This window comes from Ranitomeya imitator, chromosome 1 (assembly GCF_032444005.1).
Source record: "Ranitomeya imitator isolate aRanImi1 chromosome 1, aRanImi1.pri, whole genome shotgun sequence".
Classification (NCBI taxonomy): Eukaryota; Metazoa; Chordata; class Amphibia; order Anura; family Dendrobatidae; genus Ranitomeya; species Ranitomeya imitator.
In genome coordinates this window covers 848,147,063-848,173,154 of record NC_091282.1, presented here as the reverse complement: position 1 = coordinate 848,173,154, position 26,092 = coordinate 848,147,063, and the positions used below count along the sequence as shown (strand labels likewise).

The window sequence follows — 26,092 nt, the reverse complement described above, 5'->3', positions numbered from 1 at the left end:
TAAGACTGCATTGTTGCACCAGAAACGCGTCAGGTTGTTTTTATTGTTTTATTTTTAATCATGTCCAAATAAACTTTTTTTCAGTTTGACTGGTCATGGGGCCGGAAACATATCCTTTCCTTTTTCCTAACGTATTATTTAATAGATCTGTCATTTGGCTTTGCTGATCTCAGGAGAGCAGTGAAAGGATCAGAAACAGATAAAGAGTGATCTATGGACAACCGAGAGAGGAGAAAGACTGCACAAACAGAACTGCAGACAACTTCCTACTCCTAATAATCATCAAAGACTGACCGTCACATCCAAATAGAAAACAGGTGTGAACAGGTGCAAGCTAAGAGTAACTATCTCCATATACTGTAAAACTAACAAATAAAGCTGCACTCTGAAATGTAATTCCAATTTCATGTATTTAATGTTTGCATGCTATAGCCTTACAGAGATCAACTTTATTTGTTATAAATGGAGGTGGCTACTTGTAGCTTGCATCTGTTCACACCTGTTTTCTGCTTGAAAGTGATGGTCAGTCTTTGATATTTATACATAGACTCTCTGAACGAGGACTCCACCCATCAGCCTATGGCAGTTTTAATCATTGCAGGATTGTACCTACCCATATTATTGAAGGCAATTAGCCCAGGAGAGGTATCATATTAGGTTAGGTTCCTCACAAAGAAGATCGCCCTGTCATTGGCTGCTGGGCACACATGAATTGGCCAAGTTATGCGCTAAGTATCTTCATTTTAACCTCTTTTCTAGAGCAGTAATGCAATTCCAATTTCATGTTTGCATGCCATAGTGTTAGAGTGAAGCTTTATTTGTTAGTTAACTTTCTACTTCTGTAATGCTGTTTTACGTCTACTGTTACTAAAAGTAGATGATTGCTGCTGAGAGGCGCTATGTATGTTCAGTCTGCTGTGTGTTTGGCATCCGAATGCAAAACTGCGCCCTTAGCACATACCTCACCTGCCCCCTCCCGAGTTACACCCCTATGTTCATATCCCAAAGTATACTATTTGATGGTGTGGAATGGTTAGGACATTTGTTTTCTTTCATTCATTTTGATTACCATAAATCTTGCAGAACCTGGATAACATGATCTGCATTTTTCCAGCATTCTCCTGTATGCAGATGACCTCTAATAATGACCTAGTAGTTAGATCACTAATAAATGTCATCTGGATACAGATGAATGCTGAAAAGACACAGATCATATCCTTCTCCCCATTAGACATTTCAAAGCCTGTGATGATGCTATTGAGTGTGCAGTGATAAAGGACCTGGAAATATGATTCTACATACAAGTACGATTATGGCCATTCAGAAATTTGTAAAAAAAAAAAAAATATATATATATATATATATATATATATATATAATAATTTTGTTTGTCACCAATTTGTGAGATTCATAATGCTTTTATTTTTTGCACAGCAGCAGGCATTTTTATTAATACCATTTTGGGATTTGATTGCATTTTTTGGAGTGGCTGCTACGATCAGAAAGCTGCAATTCTGGCGTTTTTGTTTTTTTCTACCTTTCATGGCATCTACTGTATAGGTTAATTAATTTAATCTTTTCATAGATGAGACACAGCAATACCAAATGGTTTATTATTTTTTTTAATAAATGAAAAGGGGATTATTTTAATTTTTATCATTTTTTTTCATTAATTCTTTAGTCCCCTTAAACCTCCCGTCCACAGCAGGTTACAGGCAGATGCTGGCTGTGTAATATGGTAAGTCTCATATTTAACCAGGTCATACAAATCTATCTGATGCTAATTTCTGTGCAGGGGTAGGGGGGAAGCAGAGCTGTGCATCATTACAAGCACAACTGGGCAACTATTTTATGTATCGCAGAATAATGCCGCTCTGCCAGGAAATGAGGCAAAGCAGTGTATGTGAGAAGTGCTGATCACACACTACATCTCACATTTCAAACAAGATAGTGCAGTGAGATGAGAGCTGTAGTATGTGAGTAGCTCTGAATTAATTCCGGGTACTGGTGCATTATCCTCGGACACAGCTCTCATCTCACAGCACTGTCATGCTGTAAGATGAGGTGTAGTGTGCAATCAGCACTTGACAAATACACTTGCCTGCCTTAATTCCAGGTACAGTGTCATTATTTGCCGATACATGGGATAAATGTAGATTGGTGTTTGTAATGACAGCTTTTCTCTCTTTCCATGGCAAAGTAATTGCTGGCAGTTAGATATATGTAATCTGGTTAAACGCATCAGTCTTGTCATATAATACAGAAAGAGCCAGTTCTGACATTTTCTGGGTGAGTTTTCATTTTTTATCCTGTATACCACCTCCTGCTTATGATTGGTCAACATTAGTGATGAGTGAACGTGCTCTGATAACGTCTTTTCCGAGTATGCTCCAATGTTATCCGAGCATCAGGGAGTGCTCGTATCGTATATTATGTTCGAGTCCCCGTGGCTGAATGATTTGCTGCTGTTAGGAAATGTGTTGAGGCTGTCTAACAAAAATGCAATTCCCGAATGTGTTCAGGCTGCCTTACAGTTGCAAATCATTCAGCTGCGGGGACTCGAAAATAATATATAAGCACGCCCAGATGCTCGGATAATACCAGAGTGTGCTCAGATAAGGTGTTATCCGAGCACGTTCGCTTGTCACTAGTCAACATCACGCAGGGAAAAAAAGTAAAAGCCCCAGTGAAGAATCTATAATGCCCCATTGGTTTTAGAGGAAATTACCATGTACAGTTTTTCAAATTTTTCCATAACGGAGATGAAAAGTAAAAAATATGTTTTATTTCGATCATGATTCGGCCAGTATGTTAAATGAGCTGAAAGGTCCTTAAATATATAATAATAATCTTTATTTTTATATAGCGCTAACATATTCCGCAGCGCTTTACAGGTTGCACACATTATCATCGCTGTCCCCGTTGGGGCTCACAATCTAAATTCCCTAGCAGTACCCCTAGCAGTATGCCTTTGGAATGTGGGAGAAAACCGGAGAACCTGGAGGAAACCCACACAAGCACAGGGAGAACATACAAACTCCTTGCAGATGTTGTCCAAGGTGGGATTAGAACCCAGGACACCAGCGCTGCAAGGCTGCAGTGTTATCCACTGAGTCACCGTGCTGCCCTATCCTTATTGTAAGGATAAAATGAGGGAGCTATTTTTGAATAGTTTCAGTGTGAAGCAGATTGTAAGGTATTTCTAATACCGTATATACTCGAGTATAAGCCGAGATTTTCAGCCCACTTTTTTGGCCTGAAAGTCCACCTCTCGGCTTATACTCGAGTCATACCCAGGGGTCGGCATGTGAGGGGAGCGGGGGCTGTCTAATAATACTTACCTACTCCAGGCGCGGTCCCTGCAGGTCCCTGGCTTCCCCGGCGCCAGCAGCAGCAGCTTATTCCTGTACTGAGCGGTCACATGGTACCGCTCATTACAAATGAATATGCGGCTCCACCTCCCATAGAGGTGGAGCCGCATATTCATTACTGTAATGAGCGGTAACGGTGACCGCTCAGTACAGGATGAAGCTGCAGCGCCGGGGAAGCCAGGGACCTGCACAGCGCCAGGACCAGGTGCGTATATCGGGGAGGGGAGCGCAGCACTGCGCGATAGTCACCTTTCCTCGTTGCAGCTGCCGCTCTGTCTTCAGTAGTGACGCTCAGGTCAGAGGGCGGGGTGACGTGGTTAGTGCGCGCCCTCTGCTGAACGTCAGTGCTGAACATGGAGTGGCGCTGGAACGAGGAGCAGGTGACTATTAAAAGTGCCGGGGGCCTGAGCAATGGAGAGGTGAGTATGTGATTTATTTTTTTTATCGCAGCAAATGGGGCAAGTGTCTGAATGGAGCATCTATGGGGCCATAACGTTTGTGCAGCACTATATGGGGCCATAAAGTTTGTGCAGCACTATATGGGGCCATAATGTTTGTGCAGCACTATATGGGGCCATAACGTTTGTGCAGCACTATATGGGGCCATAACGTTTGTGCAGCACTATATGGGGCCATAACGTTTGTGCAGCACTATATGGGGCCATAACGTTTGTGCAGCACTGTATGGGGCCATAACGTTTGTGCAGCACTATATGGGGCCATAACGTTTGTGCAGCACTATATGGGGCCATAACGTTTGTGCAGCACTGTATGGGGGCATAACGTTTGTGCAGCACTGTATGGGGCCATAACGTTTGTGCAGCACTGTATGGAGCCATAACGTTTGTGCAGCACTGTATGGGGCCATAACGTTTGTGCAGCACTGTATGGGGCCATAACGTTTGTGCAGCACTATATGGGGCCATAACGTTTGTGCAGCACTATATGGGGCCATAACGTTTGTGCAGCATTATATGGGGCCATAACGTTTGTGCAGCACTATATGGGGCAAATGTCTTTATAGAGCATCTTATGGGGCCATAATCAGCATTTGTGCAGCATTATATGGGGCAAATGTGTCTATGGAGCATCGTATGGGGCCTTTATTAACCTTTATGCAGGATTATACGGGGCATATTTTAATATGGAGCATCTTATGGGGCCATCATAAACTTTATGGAGCATTATATGGGGCTCCTGATTCAATATGGATATTCAAAAACACAACCTACTGATGTCTCAATTAATTTTACTTTTATTGGTATATATTTTTACTTTTGACATTTACCGGTAGCTGCTGCATTTCCCACCCTAGGCTTATACTCGAGTCATTAAGTTTTCCCAGTTTTTTGTGGCAAAATTAGGGGGGTCGGCTTATACTCGAGTATATATGGTATATTCTTGTTTTTTTTTCTACTTACCGTACTTACATTATATTTATTTGTATACTGACCTAGTGGAGTCAGAACTACTTTGAAGTAGGTCATAAAAAGGATAAACTTTTATTCAAACATTATTATGAATTTAAATCTAGAATCATTAGGCAGTGCTCCCTTTTTATAACTTATTTCTACTGGATTGCAATGGATGTTAGAACTTCCTCGTTAAAAATGAGAGATGGAGCTGCATACGCTTATTACTATTTATCTGTGATAGGAGTGTTGTTTCTGTAAGAAGTAAGCAGAACCGTTACTTCACTTGTACGATTCTAGCTGCAAAGTTCTTTTTCCTGTAAGTCGGATGTATTTTTCTACATTTGTAGCCCTCACAATCTGAAATATGGTCATATAAACCAATTTATCCATTCTTTTTTTCTATGTTACTGCTATGAATCATAGTATACATGCTAAAAAGTAGTTACTTGATATAAATGTACTAAAATACAACATTTTGATTTTAAACTTATTAGTTTATTGAAACAAGTAGCACATTCTGAAGCAATTACAGAAATAATTTTCAGAAACACAAAAAAGAATGTTACAGATTATTTCAATTTCCAACCCATGCAAATATTATTCGTATGTATTAAGGCACTAATAGGTATAACCATGGTAAATGCAGCAAATGATATTCATGATGTTTGTATTATGAACCAAAAAAAATTCTCAAACAGTACCAAATTAAGGCACAGATTCATCATTTGCAGTTTTTTTTAAGTCATTTTCCTATTTTGTCTTGTTGCCCTTTTTGGTGCAAAATTCACCAAAATGGCGAATGCGATTCATAAATTTGGCACAAAGTCAAAAATGTTCCTTTTCCCTGTCTTCAACTGTTTTTGTGACTTGTGGCGTCAAAAATCACATGTTGGCGCAAAAAAAAAAGTCACAAAAATTGTGCCAAAAATTTTGCGACTTTTTAAAAAGATACCATTGATGAATCAGGCTAAAACATCTGGAAACGCTAAACTCCGCTCCCAAAGAGAGGAAAAAAATCCGGGAGAGCACATATTAAATAGACTTCTAAAAAGGCGCATATAGAATAATGAATTGTGTGCACACAAACAAAAAAGGCACAAAACACACAAAACAAACGCAAAATCAATGATTAATTGGGTGCCTATGAGTAAACATACAATATATGTTTTTGGAGTACGAATTTAGTATTTAAAACTAGGGATGTTAAAAGAAGACCTAGCATTATGTATTTACATAGTTAACAGTTTTCTTGAATTTGGAATGTATACAGAAAAAAGGTGATATAAATAGCATTCATTAGGTTTTCTTATGAAAAGAATAATTTGTACAGAAAATGGACTATTGTAAACTGATTTCATTTGAGATGTCATTTTTGGCAAAAATATGAGCTATAAACAACCTTCAGACCTTGCAGCTCATTAGTAAAATGAAGGTCATTGCCATTGTCCTCCTGAAGGATAGCTTGGGACTGTTGGGTATTGGGGCAAAGTAGGTCCAGTGAAATTAGAGTACTGCTCTTCATGGCTAGGTGGTCTTTTCCATGTCCCACTATGCCATTCTTCCTGGGCTTTCTGGAAGCTTCCACCTGCCCCTCTGTACAGACGGTGTACCTTTTGAAAAAAAAACACATACCAGCAATTACAAACTAGCTCCATGATTGCTGCAAAATGAGAACGAGCTCATGTTACCAACATGTTTTTCTGCAAAGTGCTTGGAGACAGTTATGTTCCTGTGGGATTTGGATGATAGAGTTGGACAAATGTCATCTGATAGTAATTTTGAGGGTCTCTGTTGTGCATACTACATACTCTAATAAATTTAGCTCAAGTGATCAGATACCTTACGAATGAGCTAAGCACTGATAATAAGATTTGCGTATTTTGCACACAACTGTAAAACCCTACTGTATTAATAAATTTTTTTAATTTGAAATCCAGTTAATTGTTAAAATAAAGCCTATGGTAGAAGATTTTATACAAACATATCTAACATCATGTTGTAATATGTTACGTAGTTCTTCACCTTCAGATAGCATTGGTATATGTTTTTTCAATAATGTTTGCTATTTCTTTTAATGGGCCTGATTCAAAGTGTTTTGCCAGTGGTCCAGTGTAAAAAGCTTTAGAAAGTCGCATACTTTTGGTGCAACTTGAGACTGTGCTAAAAAATGTTGTGACTTTTGGCATTCTCATGTGATTTTCATCCAACTCCAACAAGGTGGGTGGAGCTGGGGCAGGACAGGGGCATGGTGATTGCTATGCCACAAAACCTGCTGAAGCAGAGACTGGAGTAGGATTTGTGCACACTGATTTGTACATTACTTGTCGGTACCTCTGATTCATAAAACGGTGTATGTCCCTTCATGAGTCAGGAGTGCCTGACCCCAGCACATCATTGAGATCTTCGTGAGCAGATGAATCCGACCCTATATGATGAATGTACTACCAATATCTCAGCTTTTTTATGTGTAGTTTGAGCTATGTAATATATTTTCTCTAGTCACCTTCAACGACGGCATATGGAGGTTGCCTCTTTGCCCTGATGCGGAACAGGAAACACGGAGAGGTTAAAAGGCCCTCCCTCCTCCCACTCGTTGGTGTCTTTCCTGTTCCCCATGGGACAGAGAGAGGTCCGTGTGCTGTGGTGGCCAGCGACTGCGGTACCTTTTTTTTCTTTTAGGCTTTTTTGCCTTCCCTATAGCCAGGCAGCATGCGGTCGTGTTGTACCTCCACCTTCTTGCTGCTCCCGCTGCGCCGCTTTGTGGTGTCCTCGGGACCCCATCCTGGCCTACCCGCACCCCCTTGAGGGTAAAGCAGGCCAGTGATCCCGACCGGAGTCCTCTCTGAGCTCTCCGGTCTCCTCTCCCTCCGCGCGCTCTGCCGTCATCCAGGAAGTGATCGTGCGGGTCACTTCCGGTTTCTCCTGCTTACTGAACGCAGCACTTCCGCCGGCGGCACCTCATGCAGGATGCCATCCTCCACCTCAGGACCCAGGGGGAGAGGCAGGAATTAGTCATCTCTGGGGGCAGTGGCATACTTGTGGTATAAATCCTGCCTGAAAACGTCACAAGTAAGACTATCTGCAGTTATGGAAAGCAATACCTGCCCTGCATCTGCAGAGCCCAGCGCTGCCCCTGCCACAGTAAGTGCTGCAGGGAGGGGGTCCTTACATAGATAACCTAGGGGGTATCTCCTTTTCTGATTCTACTCTCCCTCTCGTTTCAGGGAGACAAGTCTGCCCCTAAACCTTCTATTAAGAAAAAATGTGCCATCTGCAATAGTAAATTCCCTTCACGATGGGACAAAAAACTCTGCAATTCATGTACTGACAAAATAGTCAGAGCAGAACAGCCTTCCCTCTTGGAAGAAATTCACTTGCTAGTTAAGCAAGAAGTACAGTCTTCCCTGGCGGCCTTTACTTCTCCCCCCCCCCACCTCCTCCAGCAAAGAAAAGGAAAGTTCAGGTTGAGGACACTGACTCCGAATCAGACCTCTCCTATGCCTCATCCTCTGATAGATGTGATGAACCTATGTCACCCGTACCCGCCGAAGCCAGAAAATATCTTTTTTCCTCGGATTGGATTGAGGATTTAGTTTCTGCAGTTCGCAGCACTATGGGGCTAGAGGAGGAACCAGAACCCCAGTCCATTCAAGACCAGATGTTTGGGGGGATATCCAAAGGGAAACATGTAGGATTCCCAGTACACTCTATTATTCTTGACATAATTTCTCAAAAATGGAAACTGCTGGAGAAATGCCTCAGCATTCCCTCTGAGATAAAGCACAGGTTTCCCATAGAAGGTGATTCAGTCAAATGGGACATTCCCAAGGTCGACTCACAAGTGGCGAGAGTTGCAAAAAGAGCCGCCCTTCCATTTGAAGATTCTTCGCAGCTGAAGGACCCGATGGACAGGAAGATTGAAAGTCTCTTGAAAAAATCCTGGGAGACTTCTACGGTAGCTTTAAAAGCCAATATTGCCTCGACCTGTGTAGCCAGAGCCCTCGTTCGCTGGTTAGGGGAGCTAGAGTCCCATATATCTCAGGGTACCTCTAGAGGTGAACTGCTGGACTCCCTACCCAGCCTTCTTAGAGCTACCGGGTTTTTGGCGGATGCCTCCCTGGAAACTATCAGGGTTGCCACCAGATCTCTTGTAGAAACCAATTCAACCATAGACTTAAAGGACGCATACTTTCATATCCTAATTCACCCAAGACACCAGAAATATCTCAGGTTTGCAGTACAGGAACAACATCTGATAAAGCATTATCAGTTTAACGTTCTTTCCGTTTGGAATCTTCTCTGCACCAAGAGCTTTTTCCGAGATAATGGCGGAAGTAGTTTCCTTCATTCGGAACCAAGGCATCTGTATAGTACCTTACCTGGACGACCTGTTAGTAGTAGCCTCCTCCAAAGTAATCCTAGAGTCTCATGTCACAAGAACTCTAGATGTTCTAACATCCCTAGGGTGGGTCCCAAACCTGAAAAAATCCCAGTTAAAGCCCTCCAAATCCAGGAAATTCCTGGGAGTTCTCTGGGACTCTGCAAAACAAATGTCTTTTCTTCCAGAGGACCACCGTCTAACCTTAGTAGCAAAGGTAAAAACATTCAGAGACACGAGATCTCCTACGCTCAGGGAGGGTATGTCACTTCTGGGTTTCATGACAGCCTGCATCCAATCAGTACCCTGGGCTCAGGCCCACTCCAGAACCCTCCAGACACATATTTTACAGAACTGAAACTGACATCCCAGCTCTTTAAACAAAAGACTATACACGCCAGGTCGACTCAAGGCTTCCTTAGCAAGGTGGATAAATCTGAAAAATCTTCAGAAAGGTGTCAGCTGGACTCAGATCCCACTAACTACAATTACAACAGATGCCAGCAAGAGGGGCTGGGGGGCCATGATAAACAACATCCCTTTCCAGGGTCTTTGGGACCCGGCAGTGGGCAGGAAGTCATCCAACTACAGAGAACTAAGCTGTAGAGGAGGCCCCTCTAGCAGCAGGTCAGCTTATTAAAGGACATCATGTTTGTATATACTCGGACAATATGACAGCAGTTGCTTATATCAGACACCAGGGCAGTACAAAATTCAACAGCCTAAAGAACATCTCTATCCGGATATGCTCCTGGGCAGAGAAATTCCTACTGTTACTAACAGCAGTCCACTTAAAAGGGTCCTCCAACACCCAGGCAGATTATCTGAGTCACCAAGATATACAGCCGGGGGAATGGAGTCTGAACAACCGGATCTTCAGGATGCTTGTAGACAGATGGGGCATGCCAGAAATCGACCTTTTCGCATCTCGCCAGAACGCGCAGGTCGAGGTTTTTTCTCCTTAAACCCCAGGGACAACTCCAAAGGAGTGGATACTCTAGCCCAGAAGTGGAATTTTCGTCTGGCATACACGTTCCCACCAATTTTGACGAAGGTTTTACAGAAAATCCGAGAAGAACAAACCCCAACTATATTAGTAGCCCCGTTGTGGCCAAAAAGGAGTTGGTACAACTTGATTATCGATCTACAAGTAGATGGCCCAGTCCAGTTGCCAGTAGGGAACGACCTTCTCTTGCAGGGACCCATTCATCACCAGGATGCCCAGAAATGGAATCTAGCGGCACGGTTACTGAAGCCCAAATGCTGAAAGCTAAAGGACTATCAGACTCAGTGGTTGATACGCTTCAAAAATCATGGAAACCAGTAACCAATGCTATATACAATAAAGTTTGGAAGAAATATTCGTCTTTCTGCCTTCCTAATCTATCAGATCCCCTCAATCCAAATCTATCAAAAATCTTTGATTTTCTACATTATATTACATTACATTATATTTCCCAGAGGAGCATTGCATGGCGAATAAGCCTCCTTACCTTGACAAGCCAGAGATGGTATGTCACTCTCCATAAGGAGAAACGATACCCCTTAGACCTCAGTCCAGAGCCTCTCACCTAGCCAAATTAGTTCTCATGCTTCGCACTGACGAGGGCCAACAGCCTGAAACACCGTGTCTGCGAATTGAGATACTGATTTGGCTTTTATCCTAAGTCATATTGCACGACTCGTTAAAGAGTTGATTGTGACTTGTAGGATCGCTACTTCCAACAGGTGGCGCTATAGAGTTCAAGTCCTCTTTTTCTCAGAAGAGGCAATTTGCATATGATTTTCTACAGAGGCTTAGAAATAGGCCTCAGACCTTGCACGTTAAAGGTCCAGGTCTCCTCCCTCAGTTCGATTTTTTTATCAAGATCTGGCAAATCATTGCTGGATTAAGATGTTCATGTTGTCGGCTTCCAGAATGAACCCTAAAAAACAATTGGTGGTTCCCCTATGGGACCTTAACCTACTACTTCAGGGGTTTACAGGTCCACCATTTGAGCCTTTATCTTTTTGTTCTCCGCAAAATCTTATCTACAAGACAATTTTTTTGGTGGCTATAACCACGGCAAGAAGAGTATGAGAACTCCAAGCTCTATCGATAATAGAACCCTACCTATCTATCAGAGATGACTCCATAGTACTGCGCCTTGACCCTTCCTTTCTTCCAAAGGTAGTCTCTGAATTCCATCGTTCCCAGGAAATTGTTCTACTTTCCTTCTGTCAAAATCCAGCAAATCCAAAAGAAGAAAGATTCCATACTCTGGATGTTAGACGTATTGTGCTATATTACTTAGAGCAAACTAGCTCTTTTAGAATCGATCAGAATCTTTTTGTCCACCTCTATGGACAAAAAGGGAAAAAAGTAGCAAAAAGCACTATTGCTAACTGGATTAAGAGAGCCATAGCAGAAGCCTATTTAGCTCAAGATAAAACACCCCCAGTAGGGATCAAGGCCCACTCGACCAGATCCACCTCAGTCTCCTGGGCAGAAAGAGCAGGCGCCTTCACAGAACAGATATGCAAGGCAGCCACGTGGTCTTCGTAACATACCTTTTTCAAGCATTATAGGTTGGACATATTGTCCAACAAGAACGTAGTCCTCCAGGCCGTTGTCCCTCCCTAGTGCCAAATTAGTTGGTATTCCTGCGTATGCCGTCGTGGAAGTTGACTAGAGAAAATAGAATTAGACTTACCGGTATTTTGGTTTCTAGGAACCTTCCACGACGGCGCTAGTTCCCTCCCTATATCCTGGATAAAAATCTGGGATTCAAAGGTAAACTGGTGTTATGGGTTTTCAGTTCTAAGTCACCGACGAGTGGGAGGAGGGAGGGCCTTTTAAACTCTCCGTGTTTCCTGTTCCCCATCAAGGCAAAGAGGCAACCTCCGTATGCCGTCATGGAAGGTTCCTAGAAACAGAATTACCGATAAGTCTAATTCTATTTTTTTCTCACTCTGCCCTACAATGCTATTTGCGCTTTAACACCAATTTTAACAGCCTCATTTTCTGTCATGTAGTGCAAACCTGAGTTGTATAGTTTGACAATTCAGATGCATTTGCACAATTGCATTTTGAACAAATCAATTTCCCTATCAGAATATTTTCAAATTATATAGGGTGGGTGGCATGAGCTTGTAGCTAAGATAATCAACATTTACCCTGTTATAACCTTATAATGTGCCAGCCAAAACATGTATTATAGAAGTATTATTGTAAATGTGATATTGTATAATAAATTTAATATATACATTTTAAGTTAGTGATTATCATTGATGTATTCTACAAGATATTTGCCTGTTTCTGTGCCCCCAACCACACCAGTAGCCTAGAGTCACGATATCAGCCATATCACTTGATATGTAGGGAAAATGGGTTAATGTCAGAGAATAGGAACTTTTCTTCCCAGTAGAACATGTCTGATAATTTTAAGGGATTTGGGAAACACATTTTCATGGACACAACAGGTCTCTGTAAAAAAAAAAAAAATCAAATACAAAAAAAATGTGTTTTAGAAAAAAGCCCACTGATATAACCAATAGATCTTTCACTTCTTCCAAATAAGAACTGTATATGGGCAAATTATTTGTAAGACTTTCTATTGCAACATGAAAACTTCAAACTGCAGAATAATCTTTCTAAAAAGAGAGAAAAGCTATAAGGAAAATTAAAACCATCATGATTGTATGACCAGTTGATAAAGGTTATGGCGTTGTAGCAGTAGCAAAAAATTAAATACCTTGGAGAATTAAGAAAGCTACAAAGAGACCAACTGAAGTTCTTACAAAAGTATTTCAGGAACTATTGAACTAAATTTTTGACGAAGGAGAATGCACAAAAGTCATCTACAAAAAAAATTGGTGAATGCTGATATGGAAGACACTTTCATACCAGTTTATCATTCTTTCTCATTAAAATACTTTCAGATATATAAAATCCCGAGTGACCAACTGCCACTAGAAGTCACAGAATTAGTAAATTGAGTCCACCTGTGTGTAATTTATTCTCCATATAACTACAGCTGTTCTGTGAAGGCATCAGAGATTTGTTGGAGAACATGAAGGGATCAAACAGCATCAAGGAACACACCATACCAGTCGGGGATACAGTTGTGGAGATAAGTAAAGCAGGGTTAGGTTATAAAAAAAAAATAGACAAACATTTGATCATCTCACGGAGCACTGTTTAATCCATCATACAAAAATGGAGTATGGCACAACTTCAAACCTATTAAGGAATGGTCAACTACCTAAACTGATATCACAAGCAAAGGGGGCACTAATTCGAGAAGCAGATAGAGGCCCCTGGTTCCTCTGAAGGAGCAGCAGAGATCCACAGCTCATTTAGGAGAATCTCTCAACAAGACAACTATTAGTCGTATACTCCTCAAATCTGCCTATTATGGTAGGGTGAGAAGAAGAAAGCCATTTCTGAAAGCAAGCCATAAGTACTATTGGCAGTTAGCAAAACGCTATATAGAGGACACAGCAGGTGGAAGAAGGTGTTCTGGTCAGATGAGACTTAATTAGAAAATTTTGGGCTAAATGCAAAGTACCGTGTGTGATGGAAAACTATCAATGCACATCACCCTGAAAACACCATCCCCACAGTCGAACATGGAGGTGGTGGCATCATGGTCTGAGAATGCTTTTCTTCCAGCAGGGACAGGAAAGATGGTTTGAGTGAATAGGAAAATAGATAACCCCATATCCAACCCCTTTTGCAAGAACTCCAAAATCTGGTCTATTGGAGTTGATTGACCAGCTACTACCCCCGAGTTTTGAAGAAATCTTTTCCAGATCCTAACAAATTTTTGTGGTGATTATTTTTCTGCTCTTCAGCAGCGTGTTAATGAGGCCCAGAGAGAAACCTCTATCTCTTAAAAGCGACCACTCAAAATCCACGCCATCAGACGAAGGCCAACTGTCCGAAGATGGTAGACTGGTAGACCTCTATCTCTTAAAAGCGACCACTCAAAATCCACGCCATCAGACGAAGGCCAACTGTCCGAAGATGGTAGACTGGGCCCTGGGATAGGAGATTTGGGATGTCTGGCAAGACCCATTGGCCGGAATGATATTGACAAGGTCCTGAGGCATGAAAACCACGTTCTTCTGGGCCAAAGGGGGCAATTACTATAACTGTGGCCTTGTTATTCCTGATTTTCCTCACCACCAGAGGAAGTAGAGACAGGGGAGGAAAGCCGTAAGCTAGCCTGAAGTTCCAGTCTGTGAGGAGGGCGTCTACTGATAGAGGATTTTCTATGGGGTTCAGAGAGCAGAATTGTCTCACTTTCCTGTTTTCCTTTGCGGAGAAAAGATCTACCTCCGGCTGACCCCACCTTTCCACAATGAGGTTGAAAATGGAGTCGTTTAGGGATCATTCTCCCTGCCTCAAGGTGTTGCGGCTTAAGCAATCCACCGTAGTATTTTCTACTCCTCCTATATGAAAAGCCGTCAATGAGAGAAAGTGTAGCTCTCCGCTGGAATGCAGGACGAGAGAGCGCCTAACAGAGACATCGCTTTTCTAAGGGATATGGTGGGGATTTTGGAGGCCTTTAGCACCTGAAGGTGTAGGCGATCTATTTTTTTTTTTTAGGTAAACTGCATTCCTGATCCTGGGATTCCAAGATCAGGCCTAAAAATCACTGCACTTTCATGGGCTATATCTGGGACTTTTTGACATTTAGTAACCATCCCAGTCGCTCCAGGGCAGACATTACTTTTTGTAATTGATGTAAACAGTGATTGTGATCCGCTGTTTTACCCACGATAAGGAGATCGTCAAGGTGGGGAATTACCAGAATGTCAGACTCATGTAGGTGGGCCATGACCTCAGCCATGACCTTAGTAAATATCCGGGGGGCGACCGATATACCAAAAGGAAGGGCCCTATACTGGAAATGTCTGACCACCCCATCTAACCGGACAGCTACCCTCAGGAATCGGTGACCTGCATAAATGGGGATATGGTAATAGGCGTCTTTTAAATCCAACCCCACCATAAAGCAGTTTTTAAATAGCAATTTTATTGCGGTACTAACAGTCTCCATTTTAAACGGTTGTATGGTCAGAAAATTGTTAAGAGCCCTAAGGTTGATAATAGTTCTGAAGGAGCCATTTGGTTTATGTATTAAGAACAGAGGAGAGTAGAATCCTCTACCCCATTCTCCTTCTGGAACCTCTGATAGGACCTTCTTACTGAGCAGGTTGTGAATTTCTGTTTCCAGAACCACCTGTTCTGCTGGAAAGAACCTGAGTGGGGTAACTCTGAAGAAATTATGAGGGATAGAGGAGAACTCTAGCCGTAGACCCGTAGCTATTATTCCCAAAATCCAATTGCTACTGGAAATTTTGGACCAGGCTGGGTAGAAGGCAGATAGTCTACCTCCCACCGGGGCGACTAGTCATTGGGGTGGCTTTTTGATCTCACGGGATGGTTCCTGACGTCTCCCGCCTCCAAACATGAATCCAGTACCTTTTTTCTTTTTATCGTCCCATCTGCCTTGGTCCCTGTCCGGCCTTCTGCGAAAGAACCTTTTACCTGTGAAAGGACGCCTATAAAAAGTGGTCGGTAGACTGTGAAATTTCTTTTTCTCGTCTCCGGCCTTCTCCAGCAGTTCGTCTAGAACCGGACCGAACAGGTATTCCCCTTCGCAAGGAATAAAGCAAAGACAGGATCTGGCCTGAAGGTCTCCGGGCCAACACTTCAGCCATAGGGCCCTGCGAGCCGCATTTGATAACACTGCAGCCCTAGCTGCCAACCTTGTAGAATCTGTGGACGCATCAGCGAGAAAAGCAGTGGCATTCTGGATTGTCAGCAGGGATATGGATTCCCTAGAGGCTCCATCTTCTAGCTTAGATTCCAGTTGGTCCAGCCAGACCATCATCGATCTGGCGGCGCATGTCGCAGCTACTGCAGGTCTTAGAGCACCAGCCGACATCTCTCAAATCCCTTTAAGAAACTAATCCACCTTCTTATCCAGAGGATCTTTTAAGGAAGCCATGTCATTGAAGGGAATAGAGAATTTTTTAGAAGCTTTAGCCACAACTGCATCTAATTTTGGTGCCTTATCCCCCGTATTCACCAAGGGGTCGTCAAAGGGATATCTCCGTTTAAAGGCCGGTGGTAGGGAGCCCTTTTCTGGCTTTTTCCACTCTCTTTTGATAAGGTTCTGAACTTTGTCATTAAGTGGAAATGATTCATGCTTTCTTGGGTCTAGACTGCCAAACATTTTTTCTTACGCCGAAAGTTCTGGCTTTTCGTCAGCCACCCCCATGGTGGATCTGAGTGATTTAATCAGCCTGTCCATCTGGTCTAGCGGAAAGCAAAATCAATTAGAATCCTCTTCTGAAGAGGATGCGGAGGAGACCGAGGATTCTGACCCACATTTTTTCCTAGGGGCAGTAGATGAATCTGAAACGCTAGGTTCCCTTCTTCTCCTGGAAGGCTCCCCTTGGGACAAGGATTTTAGGGAATCTGTTACTTCTCTCCTGATGATTTCTCTAAGGTTTGAAGTAAAATCGGGAGACCCTTCCGCCACCAATGGGAGCGAAAGAACCCTATGTAATTTAACTAGTACTACCGCTATAAAATGTGTATATATATTTCCTTTTCTCCCTACCGTCTGTCGCACGCACGACTGACAAAGTCTTTTAGGGTAGGCCTCTGGCAAAGGGCAAACACATAGTGCACATTCCTTATTCTTTACTTTACCAGTGCATTTTTTCCTCTAAGGAAAAAGCATAGGAAAAGACTGCATCAGGGCACGTTCACGAAGGTCTCTTACCCAAGCAGCAGCGGTAGGAACCGGATACATTGGGGAGCGAACCGGATCCTTCAGTCTAGATGAAGTCCTGGGACTGGGCTGATCACTGCGTCCGCAGGTCTTCGGCTGGGGGTTTGCATGGGACTTCTCCAAGGCTCCGTCCAGCTCCAGCAGACCGACGGGAGCTTCTGGCTCATCCATTGCTGCAGATGGGCTCACAAGCAGCCCTGCAGCATTCTGTTCGGCTATATATAATCCAGATCCGGGGGAAGGGCTGACAGCAGGGGCATGGCCAGGGGTTCTGCCCCCTCCTCGTGCAGATCACCGCCAGTCCCCCCATAGCCTCCGACCGTCTCCTCCCACGCCGCCATCGCTGCACATGGCCGCAGCGCAGTGGCATCTGCAGCAGAAGCTGGCCGGCGTCCGACTTCCGGTGCCGCTGCGTCACTTCCGGCACCAGAAAGCGCGCACAGGGACGCGCAGGGAGGCCGAGGCACGGCACCGCCACGCCAAGCCCCCCGGACAGGATGACCGACTGGACGCAGGAGCTGCAGAGGCACCGGGAAAACTGGATGGAGAAGGGGAAAATACTCACCTCCGTCACTGGCACCCGGAGACGAACATCCTCTGGACTACGCTCCACCTGCTCCACTCACTGCCGTGGAGCCCTACCCGGACCCACCGTGGCGCTTCCAGGGGTCCGCACTGACCCGAGGTAGGAGGCCCCTTCGCTACCTGAGTCAGACAGCCGGCCTGGGTATCTCTGATGAAATACGGATATCTGTAGGGCATCCTGTCCTCCAGGAACAGGAAAAACAACTGATGCAGGGGAGAAGTGCCGCCCTTATGTATCTGTAGGTTTCCTGTTCCTGAAGGGCGGATCCCTCTCTCTGTGGTGCTGTCATGGACGACCGATAAAAGGAAGTTGCAGTAAACATAGTAAAACGTCCTGCTCTTTCCCTATTCCTCTTCACTGCAGTGTCAGCAGCAGTAGTAGTGGAGATGCTTTAGTGGCCAGTATCTGAACACTTATAGTCAAGAGGCTTGCTAGGGTTTTGGTTTGGGGCGAAACTACTGAGTGGGCCCCTAACCAGGTAACCTTGATTATAACTGGGTGTTGCAATCTAATAATGGGAGAACCTCAGCAGATGACCGCACTGTTGCTGAAAATAATCTCTATATAAAGACCAACATTGATATTACCGCCATATGGTCAGTGGTAGACACCAGTCCTAGTGAACATATAAGAGATCACAGCACAGTTACAGATAGTGACTTTCTGCTGCCAATCTTTCTGATGGAATCGTTCTTTTTTCCCGTCTTTTTCCATCTGGCCCAGACAGACATGACAAAGTTAGAGGTAGGTGGAAGGTCCTTAAAAACGATTTCAGGGAATTAGGCTGCAAGCTGAAAGCAAGGACCTCCCACGTGGTATTTTCCAAAATACTGCCTGTACCACGTGCCAAGCCAGAGAGGTACCGGGAGATTAGGGAGGTTAATAAGTGGCTCAATAATTGGTGTAGAAAGAAGGGGTTTGGGTTCCTGCAGAACTGGGCCGACTTCTCATTTGGCTACAGGTTCTACGCTAGGGATGGGCTGCACCTCAATGGGGAAGGTGCAGCTGTGCTGGGGGAGAGAATGGCTAGAAGGTTGGAGGAGTGCTTAAACTAGGGAATGGGGGGGAGGGTATTCATTTTATAGGAGGGGATGATAGTGCAGATAGAGACCTGAGCACAAATAAGGAAGTTGGGGGTGGCGGTGGCATGGGGGTGGGTTTAGAACAATTAATAATAATTTAAGAAAGAAGAGAGGTGCAGAGAGAGATACATAAATTGCATGTATACAAATGCCAGAAGCCTTGCCAACAAAATGGACGAATTAGAATGAATGTTGTTGGAGCATAATTATGACATGGTGGGGATATCTGAAACATGGCTGAATGAGAGCCATGACTGGGCTGTTAACTTGCAGGGTTATAGTCTGTTCAGAAATGACCGAATGGATAAGCAAGGGGGAGGTGTGTGTCTATATGTAAAATCATCCTTAAAACCCATCCTGCGTGATAATATAGGTGAATCTAATTAAAATGTTGAGTCTCTGTGGGTGGAGATAAGGGGAGGGGGAAAAAATAATAAATTACTGATAGGGGTTTGTTATAAGTCTCCAAAAATAAGGAAGCAAAGGAGAATATCCTCATAAAGCAAAATAGATGAAGCTGCGACTCAAGGAGAAGTAATTATTATGTGGGACTTCAACTACCCTGAAATAAATTGGGTAATCCAGCAAAGGTAATCGGTTTTTGACAACTATGAGAGACAATTACCCTTCACAACTGGTTCAGGACCCAACAAGAAGGGAGGCACTGCTAGACCTAATATTAACCAACAGGCCAGACCGCATAGCAAATATAAGGGTTGGGGGTCATTTGGGGAATAGTGATCACAAAATAATTAGTTTTCATGTATCCTTTAATAGGATGTGTAGCAGAGGGGTTACAAGGACACTAAACTTCAGGAGGGCAAATTTCCAACGGATGAGCGATGATCTTAGTGAAATTAACTGGGAAGATATCCTGAGACATAAATACACAAAGAAAATGGGAGACGTTTATTAGCATCCTGAATAGGACCTGTGCACAATATATACCGTATGGGAATAAACATACTAGAAATGGGAGGAAACCAATATGGCTAAATAGAGCTGTAAGGGGGGCGCAATAAGTGACAAAAAAGAAAGCATTTAGAGAATTAAAGGAAGTAGGTATTTATGAGGCATTAAATAAATACAGAAAATTAAATACATTCTGTAAAAAGCAAATCAAGGCAGCAAAGATTGAGACAGTGACTCATTGCCAGAGAGAGTAAAAATAATCCCAAAATATTCTTTAACTAAGTAAATAGTAAGAAACTAAAAAATGATAGTGTTGGCCCCCTTAAAAATAGTCTGGGTGAAATGGTGGATGAGGAAAAAGACAATATGCTAAATTACTTTTTTAATCAGTATTTACATAAGAAAATCCCATGGCAGACAATATGATCAGTGATAACAAAAATTTCCCATTAAGTGTCACCTGCTTAACCCAGCAGGAAGTAAGGCGGTGTCTAAAAATCACTAAAATTGACAAATCTCCAGGCCCGGAAGGGATACACCCCTGAGTACTGCAGGAATTAAGTACAGTCATTGATAGACCATTTTTTTAAAATCTTTAAAGACTCCATAATAACAGGGTCTGTACCACAGGACTGGCGTATAGCAACTGTGGTGCCAATATTCAAAAAGGGGACAAAAACTGAACTCGGAAAATAATGGCCAATAAGCTTAACCTCTACTGTGGGTAAAATTCTGGAGGGTATTATAAGGGATGCTATGCTGGAGTATCTGAAGAGGAATAACCTCATGGCCCAATATCAGCATGGGTTTACTAGGGACCGTTCCTGTCAGACTAATCTCATCAATTTCTATGAAGAGGTAAGTTCCGGACTGGACCAAGGGAATCCAGAGAACGTAGTGTATATGGATTTTTCAAAAGCTTTTGATACGGTGCCACACAAAAGTTTGATACATAAAATGAGAATAATGGGGATAGGGGAAAATATGTGTAAGTGGGTTAAGAACTGGCTCAGAGATAGGAAACACGGTGGTTATTAATGGAGCACACTCAGACTGGGTTGTGGTTAGCCGTGGGGTACCACAGGGGTCAGTATTGGGCCCTCTTCTTTTTAACATATTTATTAATGACCTTGTAGGGGGGGCATACAGAGAAGAATTTCAATATTTGCAGATGACACTAAACTCTGCAGGGTAATCAATACAGAGGATGACAATGTTATATTTCAGGATGATTTATGTACACACCTGTCCATAAAATAGCCTTGGAGTCAATTGACCAATTTCTTTTGGTCCCTTTAAAAACAGGGTGGCACATGTTAAGGAGCTGAAACTCCTAAACCCGTCATCCAATTTTAATGTGGATACCCTCAAATGAAAGCTGAAAGGCTGAACTTCAACTGCATCTGAATTGTTTTGTTTAAAATTCATTGTGGTAATGTCTATAACCAAAATCAGAAAAATGTTGTCTCTGTCCAAATATACAGTATATACTCGAGTATAAGCCGACCCGAGTATAAGCCGACCCCCCTAATTTTGCCACAAAAAACTGGGAAAATTTATTGACTCGAGTATAAGCCCCATAGATGTGCCATATAGTGCTCTGCGCCGTTCATTATTGCCCCATAGCTGTGTCATATAGTGCTCTGCACCGTTCATTATTTCCCCATAGATGTGCCATATAGTGCTCTGCACTGTTCATTATTGCCCCATAGCTGTGCCATATAGTGCTCTGCGCCGTTCATTATTGCCCCATAGCTGTGCCATATAGTGCTCTGCAGCGTTCATTATTGTCCCATAGCTGTGCCATAGAGTGCTCTGCGCCGTTCATTATTGCCCCATAGCTGCCATATAGTGCTCTGCACCGTTCATTATTGCCCCATAGCTGCCATATAGTGCTTGCGCTGTTCATTATTGTCCCATAGCTGTGCCATATAGTGCTCTGCGCCGTTCATTATTGCCCCATAGCTGCCATATAGTGCTCTGCACCGTTCATTCTTGCCCCATAGCTGTGCCATATAGTGCTCTGCACCGTTCATTATTGCCCCATAGATGTGCCATATAGTGCTCTGCACCGTTCATTGTTGCCCCATAGCTGTGCCATATAGTGCTCTGCACCGTTCATTATTGCCCCATAGCTGCCATATAGTGTTCTGCACCGTTCATTATTGCCCCATAGCTGCCATATAGTGTTCTGCACCGTTCATTATTGCCCCATAGCTGCCATATAGTGCTCTGCACCGTTCATTATTGCCCCATAACTGTGCCATATAGTGCTCTGCACCGTTCATTATTGCCCCATAGCTGTGCCATATAGTGCTCTGGACCGTTCATTATTGCCCCATAGCTGTGCCATATAGTGCTCTGCACCGTTCATTATTGCCCCATAGCTGTGCCATATAGTGCTCTGCACCGTTCATTATTGCCCCATAGCTGTGCCATATAGTGCTCTGCACCGTTCATTATTGCCCCATAACTGTGCCATATAGTGCTCTGCGCCGTTCATTATTGCCCCATAGCTGTGCCATATAGTGCTCTGCGCCGTTCATTATTGCCCCATAGCTGTGCCATATAGTGCTCTGCACCGTTCATTCTTGCCCCATAGCTGTTCCATATAAAGCTGTGCCATTGCTGCTGCAATAAAAAAAAAATGCCATACTCACCTCTCTTGCTTGCAGCTCCCGGCGTCTCGTCTCAGCGTCTCTCTGCACTGACTGTTCAGGCAGAGGGCGCCGCGCACACTATATGCGTCATCGCGCCCTCTGACCTGAACAGTCAGAGCAAGAGGACGCGAAGACAGAGCGGCGCCCGGCGGGTGGAACGTGGGCAGGTGAATATTACATACTTACCTGCTCCTGGCGTCTCGCTCCCTCTGCCTGTCACACGGTCTTCGGTGCCGCAGCCTCTTCCTCTATCAGCGGTCACCGGCACCGCTGATTAGAGAAATTAATATGCGGCTCCACCCCTATGGGAGGTGGAGCCGCATATTCATTTCTCTAATCAGCGGTCCCACGTGACCGCTGAACAGGGGAAGAGGCTGTGGCACCGAAGACCGTGGGACGGGCAGAGGGAGCCTCAGGACCGCCGGGACTAGATGAGTATGCCTCAGCGCCCTCTCCCCCTCACCCGCCGACCCTGCCGCCCACCGTGACTCGAGTATAAGCCGAGAGGGGCACTTTTAGCCCAAAATTTGGGGCTGAAAATCTCGGCTTATACTCGAGTATATACGGTATATGGACCTAATTGTAAACTAGAAGCTTGGGCTGATAAATGGCAAATGAGCTTTAACCCTTTTATCCCATATGACGTACTATCCCATCGAGTTGACCTGGGACTTAATTCCCAGTGACTGAATAGTACGCCATATGCAATCGGCCGCGCTCACGGGGGAAGCGCGGCCGGGTTTCAGCTGACTATCACAGCTGACATCCGGCACTATGTGCCAGGAGCGGTCACGGACCGCCCCTGACATATTAACCCCCAGAACACTGCGATCAAACATGATCGTAGCGTTACGGGGGCATAGGGAAGCATCGTGCAGGGAGGGGGCTCCCTGCGGGCTTCCCTGAGACCCTCAGTACAGGGCGATGTGCTCACCTTGTACCGAGCTTCTCCTCCCTGGAGGCCCCGGATCCAAAATGGCCGCGGCGCTACTTCCGGGTCCTACAGGGAGGTGGCTTACAAGCGCCAGCTCAGAGCAGGCGCCTGTAAGCCTGGAGCAGTGCACGTCAGATCGCTGATCTGACACAGTGCTCTGCAAAGAGTCAGATCAGCGATCTGTCACTATATAGTGATGTCCCTCCTGGGGCAATGTGATGATGTAAAAAAAAATAAAAAATTCCTAAATAAAGAAAAAAAAATATTGTTCCCATAAATACATTCCTTTATCTAAATAATTAAAAAAAACAATAAAACTACACATATTTAGTAACGACCCGACCTATAAAACTGTCCCACTAGTTAAGCCCCTTAAAGGCAAAAACGCTTTATTATCATACCGCCAAAGAAAAAGTGAAATAACACGCGATCAAAAAGATGGATATAAATAACCATGGTACTGCTGAAAACGTCATCTTGTCCCGCAAAAAACGAGCCGCAATACAGCATCATCAGCGAAAAAATAAAAAAGTTAGAGTCCTCAGAATAAAGCGATGCAAAAATTATTTTTTCTTTAAAATAGTTTTTATCATATAAAAGCGCCAAAACATAAAAAAATGATATAAATGATGTATCGCTGTAATCGTACTGACCTGAAGAATAAAACTGCTTTATCAATTTTACCAAACATGAAACGGTATAAACGCCCCCCACAAAAGAATTTCATGAATAGCTGGTTTTTAGTCATTCTGCCTCACAAAAATCTGAATAAAAAGCGATCATAAAATGTCACGTGCGTGAAAATGTTACCATTAAAAACGTCAACTCGTCCCGCAAAAAACAAGACCTCCCCTGACGAAGCTGCGTCTACCAGCGATACGCGTGGGGCTCCCCCCACACTCTCTGTATCCCGGGTTCGCCCTTTTCCACCTTTGACTACTGACTGCCGACGACCCATGCCACATACTGGATGACCTACTTTGGGTATTTATCTTTTACCCCTGTATCTTTTTACATCATTGTGCCACATACTTCCATCTTTATGGACGCCATCTCTATACCTGAGTGGGTTTATTTCCCCACCTGGCTGCTTTGCTTGTGGCATCTCTTGACTTAGCTAATATCTCATTTTTTTTTTTTTATATTATTCTCTTATGCGCTTATTGGGGCCCCATTGATGGTATTAGTCGCTTTCTCTATATTAGGGCACTTTATTTATTGCAAGGTTGTCTGGGGACGCCCAGACTCTTTATGCTCATATATGTTTATATTTGTATAGATATTGTTATATTGTGGCTATTTGAAATATTGAGTCATATCTTACCTATATAAGTATCAGGGGGTTCTTATTTTCCCATATTATAGGCCTTTCCCATATATTGTTTTGGGAAAGGTATGTATATATATTCATGCATATACTTCTATGGTATAACAATCCAATTGTGGCATGTCTTTATTGCTGTCGTTTAATATCATTTATATTTGGGCTGTTTATATATGAATATCTTGGGACCAGTAGTGTGGTTGTTGTATTTTATATGTTTTTATTTTTGTGCATTTGTCTCTTTCTTTAATAAATTATTTTTGTATTTTTTGCTATTCAGTTTGTATTTTTTTGGGCGTGCGCCCTATTTGCATAGCTTTCTTTCTCTTGTTGTTTTTCCATGATGTTTTTGCTATGCATTGAGCTGCACCCCTTTATATGTTCATCATAATTATGGTAGTCGCCCAGTTGTGGTGCTCCCTAACTCTCTAAATATTGCAAAAAACAAGACCTCACATGACTCTGTGGACCAAAATATGGAAAAATTATAGCTCTCAAAATGTGGTAACGCAAAAAATAATTTTTGTAATAAAAAGTGTCTTTTAGTGTGCGACAGCTGCCAATCATAAAAATCCGCTAAAAAACCCACTATAAAAGCAAATCACCCCCCCCTTCATGACCCCCTTAGTTAGGGAAAAATAATAAAATTTAAAAAATGTATTTATTTCCATTTTCCCATTAGGGTTAGGGCTACAATTAGGGTTCGGGCTAAAGTTAGGGTTCAGGCTAAGGTTAGGGTTTGGATTGCATTTACAGTTGGGATTAGGGGTGTGTCAGGGTTAGGGGTGTGGTTAGGGTTAAGGGTGTGGTTAGGGGTGTGTTGCAGTTAGGAGTGTGGTTAGGGTTGGAATTAGGGTTAGGGGTGTGGTTGGGGTTAGGGGTGTGGTTGGGATTAGGGGTGTGTTAGGGTTAGGGTTTCCGTTACAATTGGGGATTTCCACTGTTTAGGCACATCACAGGGCTCTCCAAATGCGATCTCAATTCCAGCCAATTCTGCGTTGAAAAAGTAAAACCGTGCTCCTTCCCTTCCGAGCTCTCCCGTGCGCCCAAACAGGGGTTTACCCCTACATATGGGGTATCTGCGTACTCAGGACAAATTGGACAACAACTTTTGGGGTCCAATTTCTCCTGTTATCCTTGGGAAACTAAAAATTTGGAGGGCTAAAAAACTATTTTTGTGGGAAAAAAACGATTTTTTTATTTTCACGGCTCTGCGTTATAAACTGTAGTGAAACACTTGGGGGTTCAAAGTTCTCACAACACATCTAGATAAGTTCCTTGGGGGGTCTAGTTTCCAATATGGGGTCACTTGTGGGGGGTTTCAATGTTCAGGCACATCAGTGGCTCTCCAAACGCAACATGGCGTCCCATCTCAATTCCAGTCAATTTTGCATTGAAAAGTCAAATGGCGCTACTTCCATTCCGAGCTCTGCCATGCGCCCAAACAGTGGTTTACCCCCACATATCGGGTATCGGCATACTCAGGACAAATTGCACAACAACTTTTGGGGTCCAATTTCTTCTCTCACCCTTGGAAAAATAAAAAATTGGGGGCAAAAAGATAATTTTTGTGAAAAAATGATTTTTTATTTTTACGGCTCTGCATTATAAACTTCTGTGAAGCACTTGGTGGGTCA

The 26,092-nt window shown here is 43.4% G+C and overlaps 1 protein-coding gene across 4 annotated transcripts in view; it reads right to left on the bottom strand.

The window, feature by feature from the left end:
• Window positions 1-5,259: 5,259 nt before the first annotated feature.
• The window catches only part of SCAMP4 (secretory carrier membrane protein 4), a 139,972-nt gene continuing 119,139 nt past the window's right edge, over window positions 5,260-26,092 (bottom strand). For all 4 annotated transcript variants that reach the window (XM_069741229.1, XM_069741224.1, XM_069741237.1 and 1 more), the window contains one exon: window positions 5,260-6,396. In XM_069741229.1, the coding sequence (XP_069597330.1) occupies window positions 6,220-6,396 (177 nt within the window). In that variant the 3' untranslated portion in view covers window positions 5,260-6,219. The remainder of the gene's footprint in view (window positions 6,397-26,092) is intronic.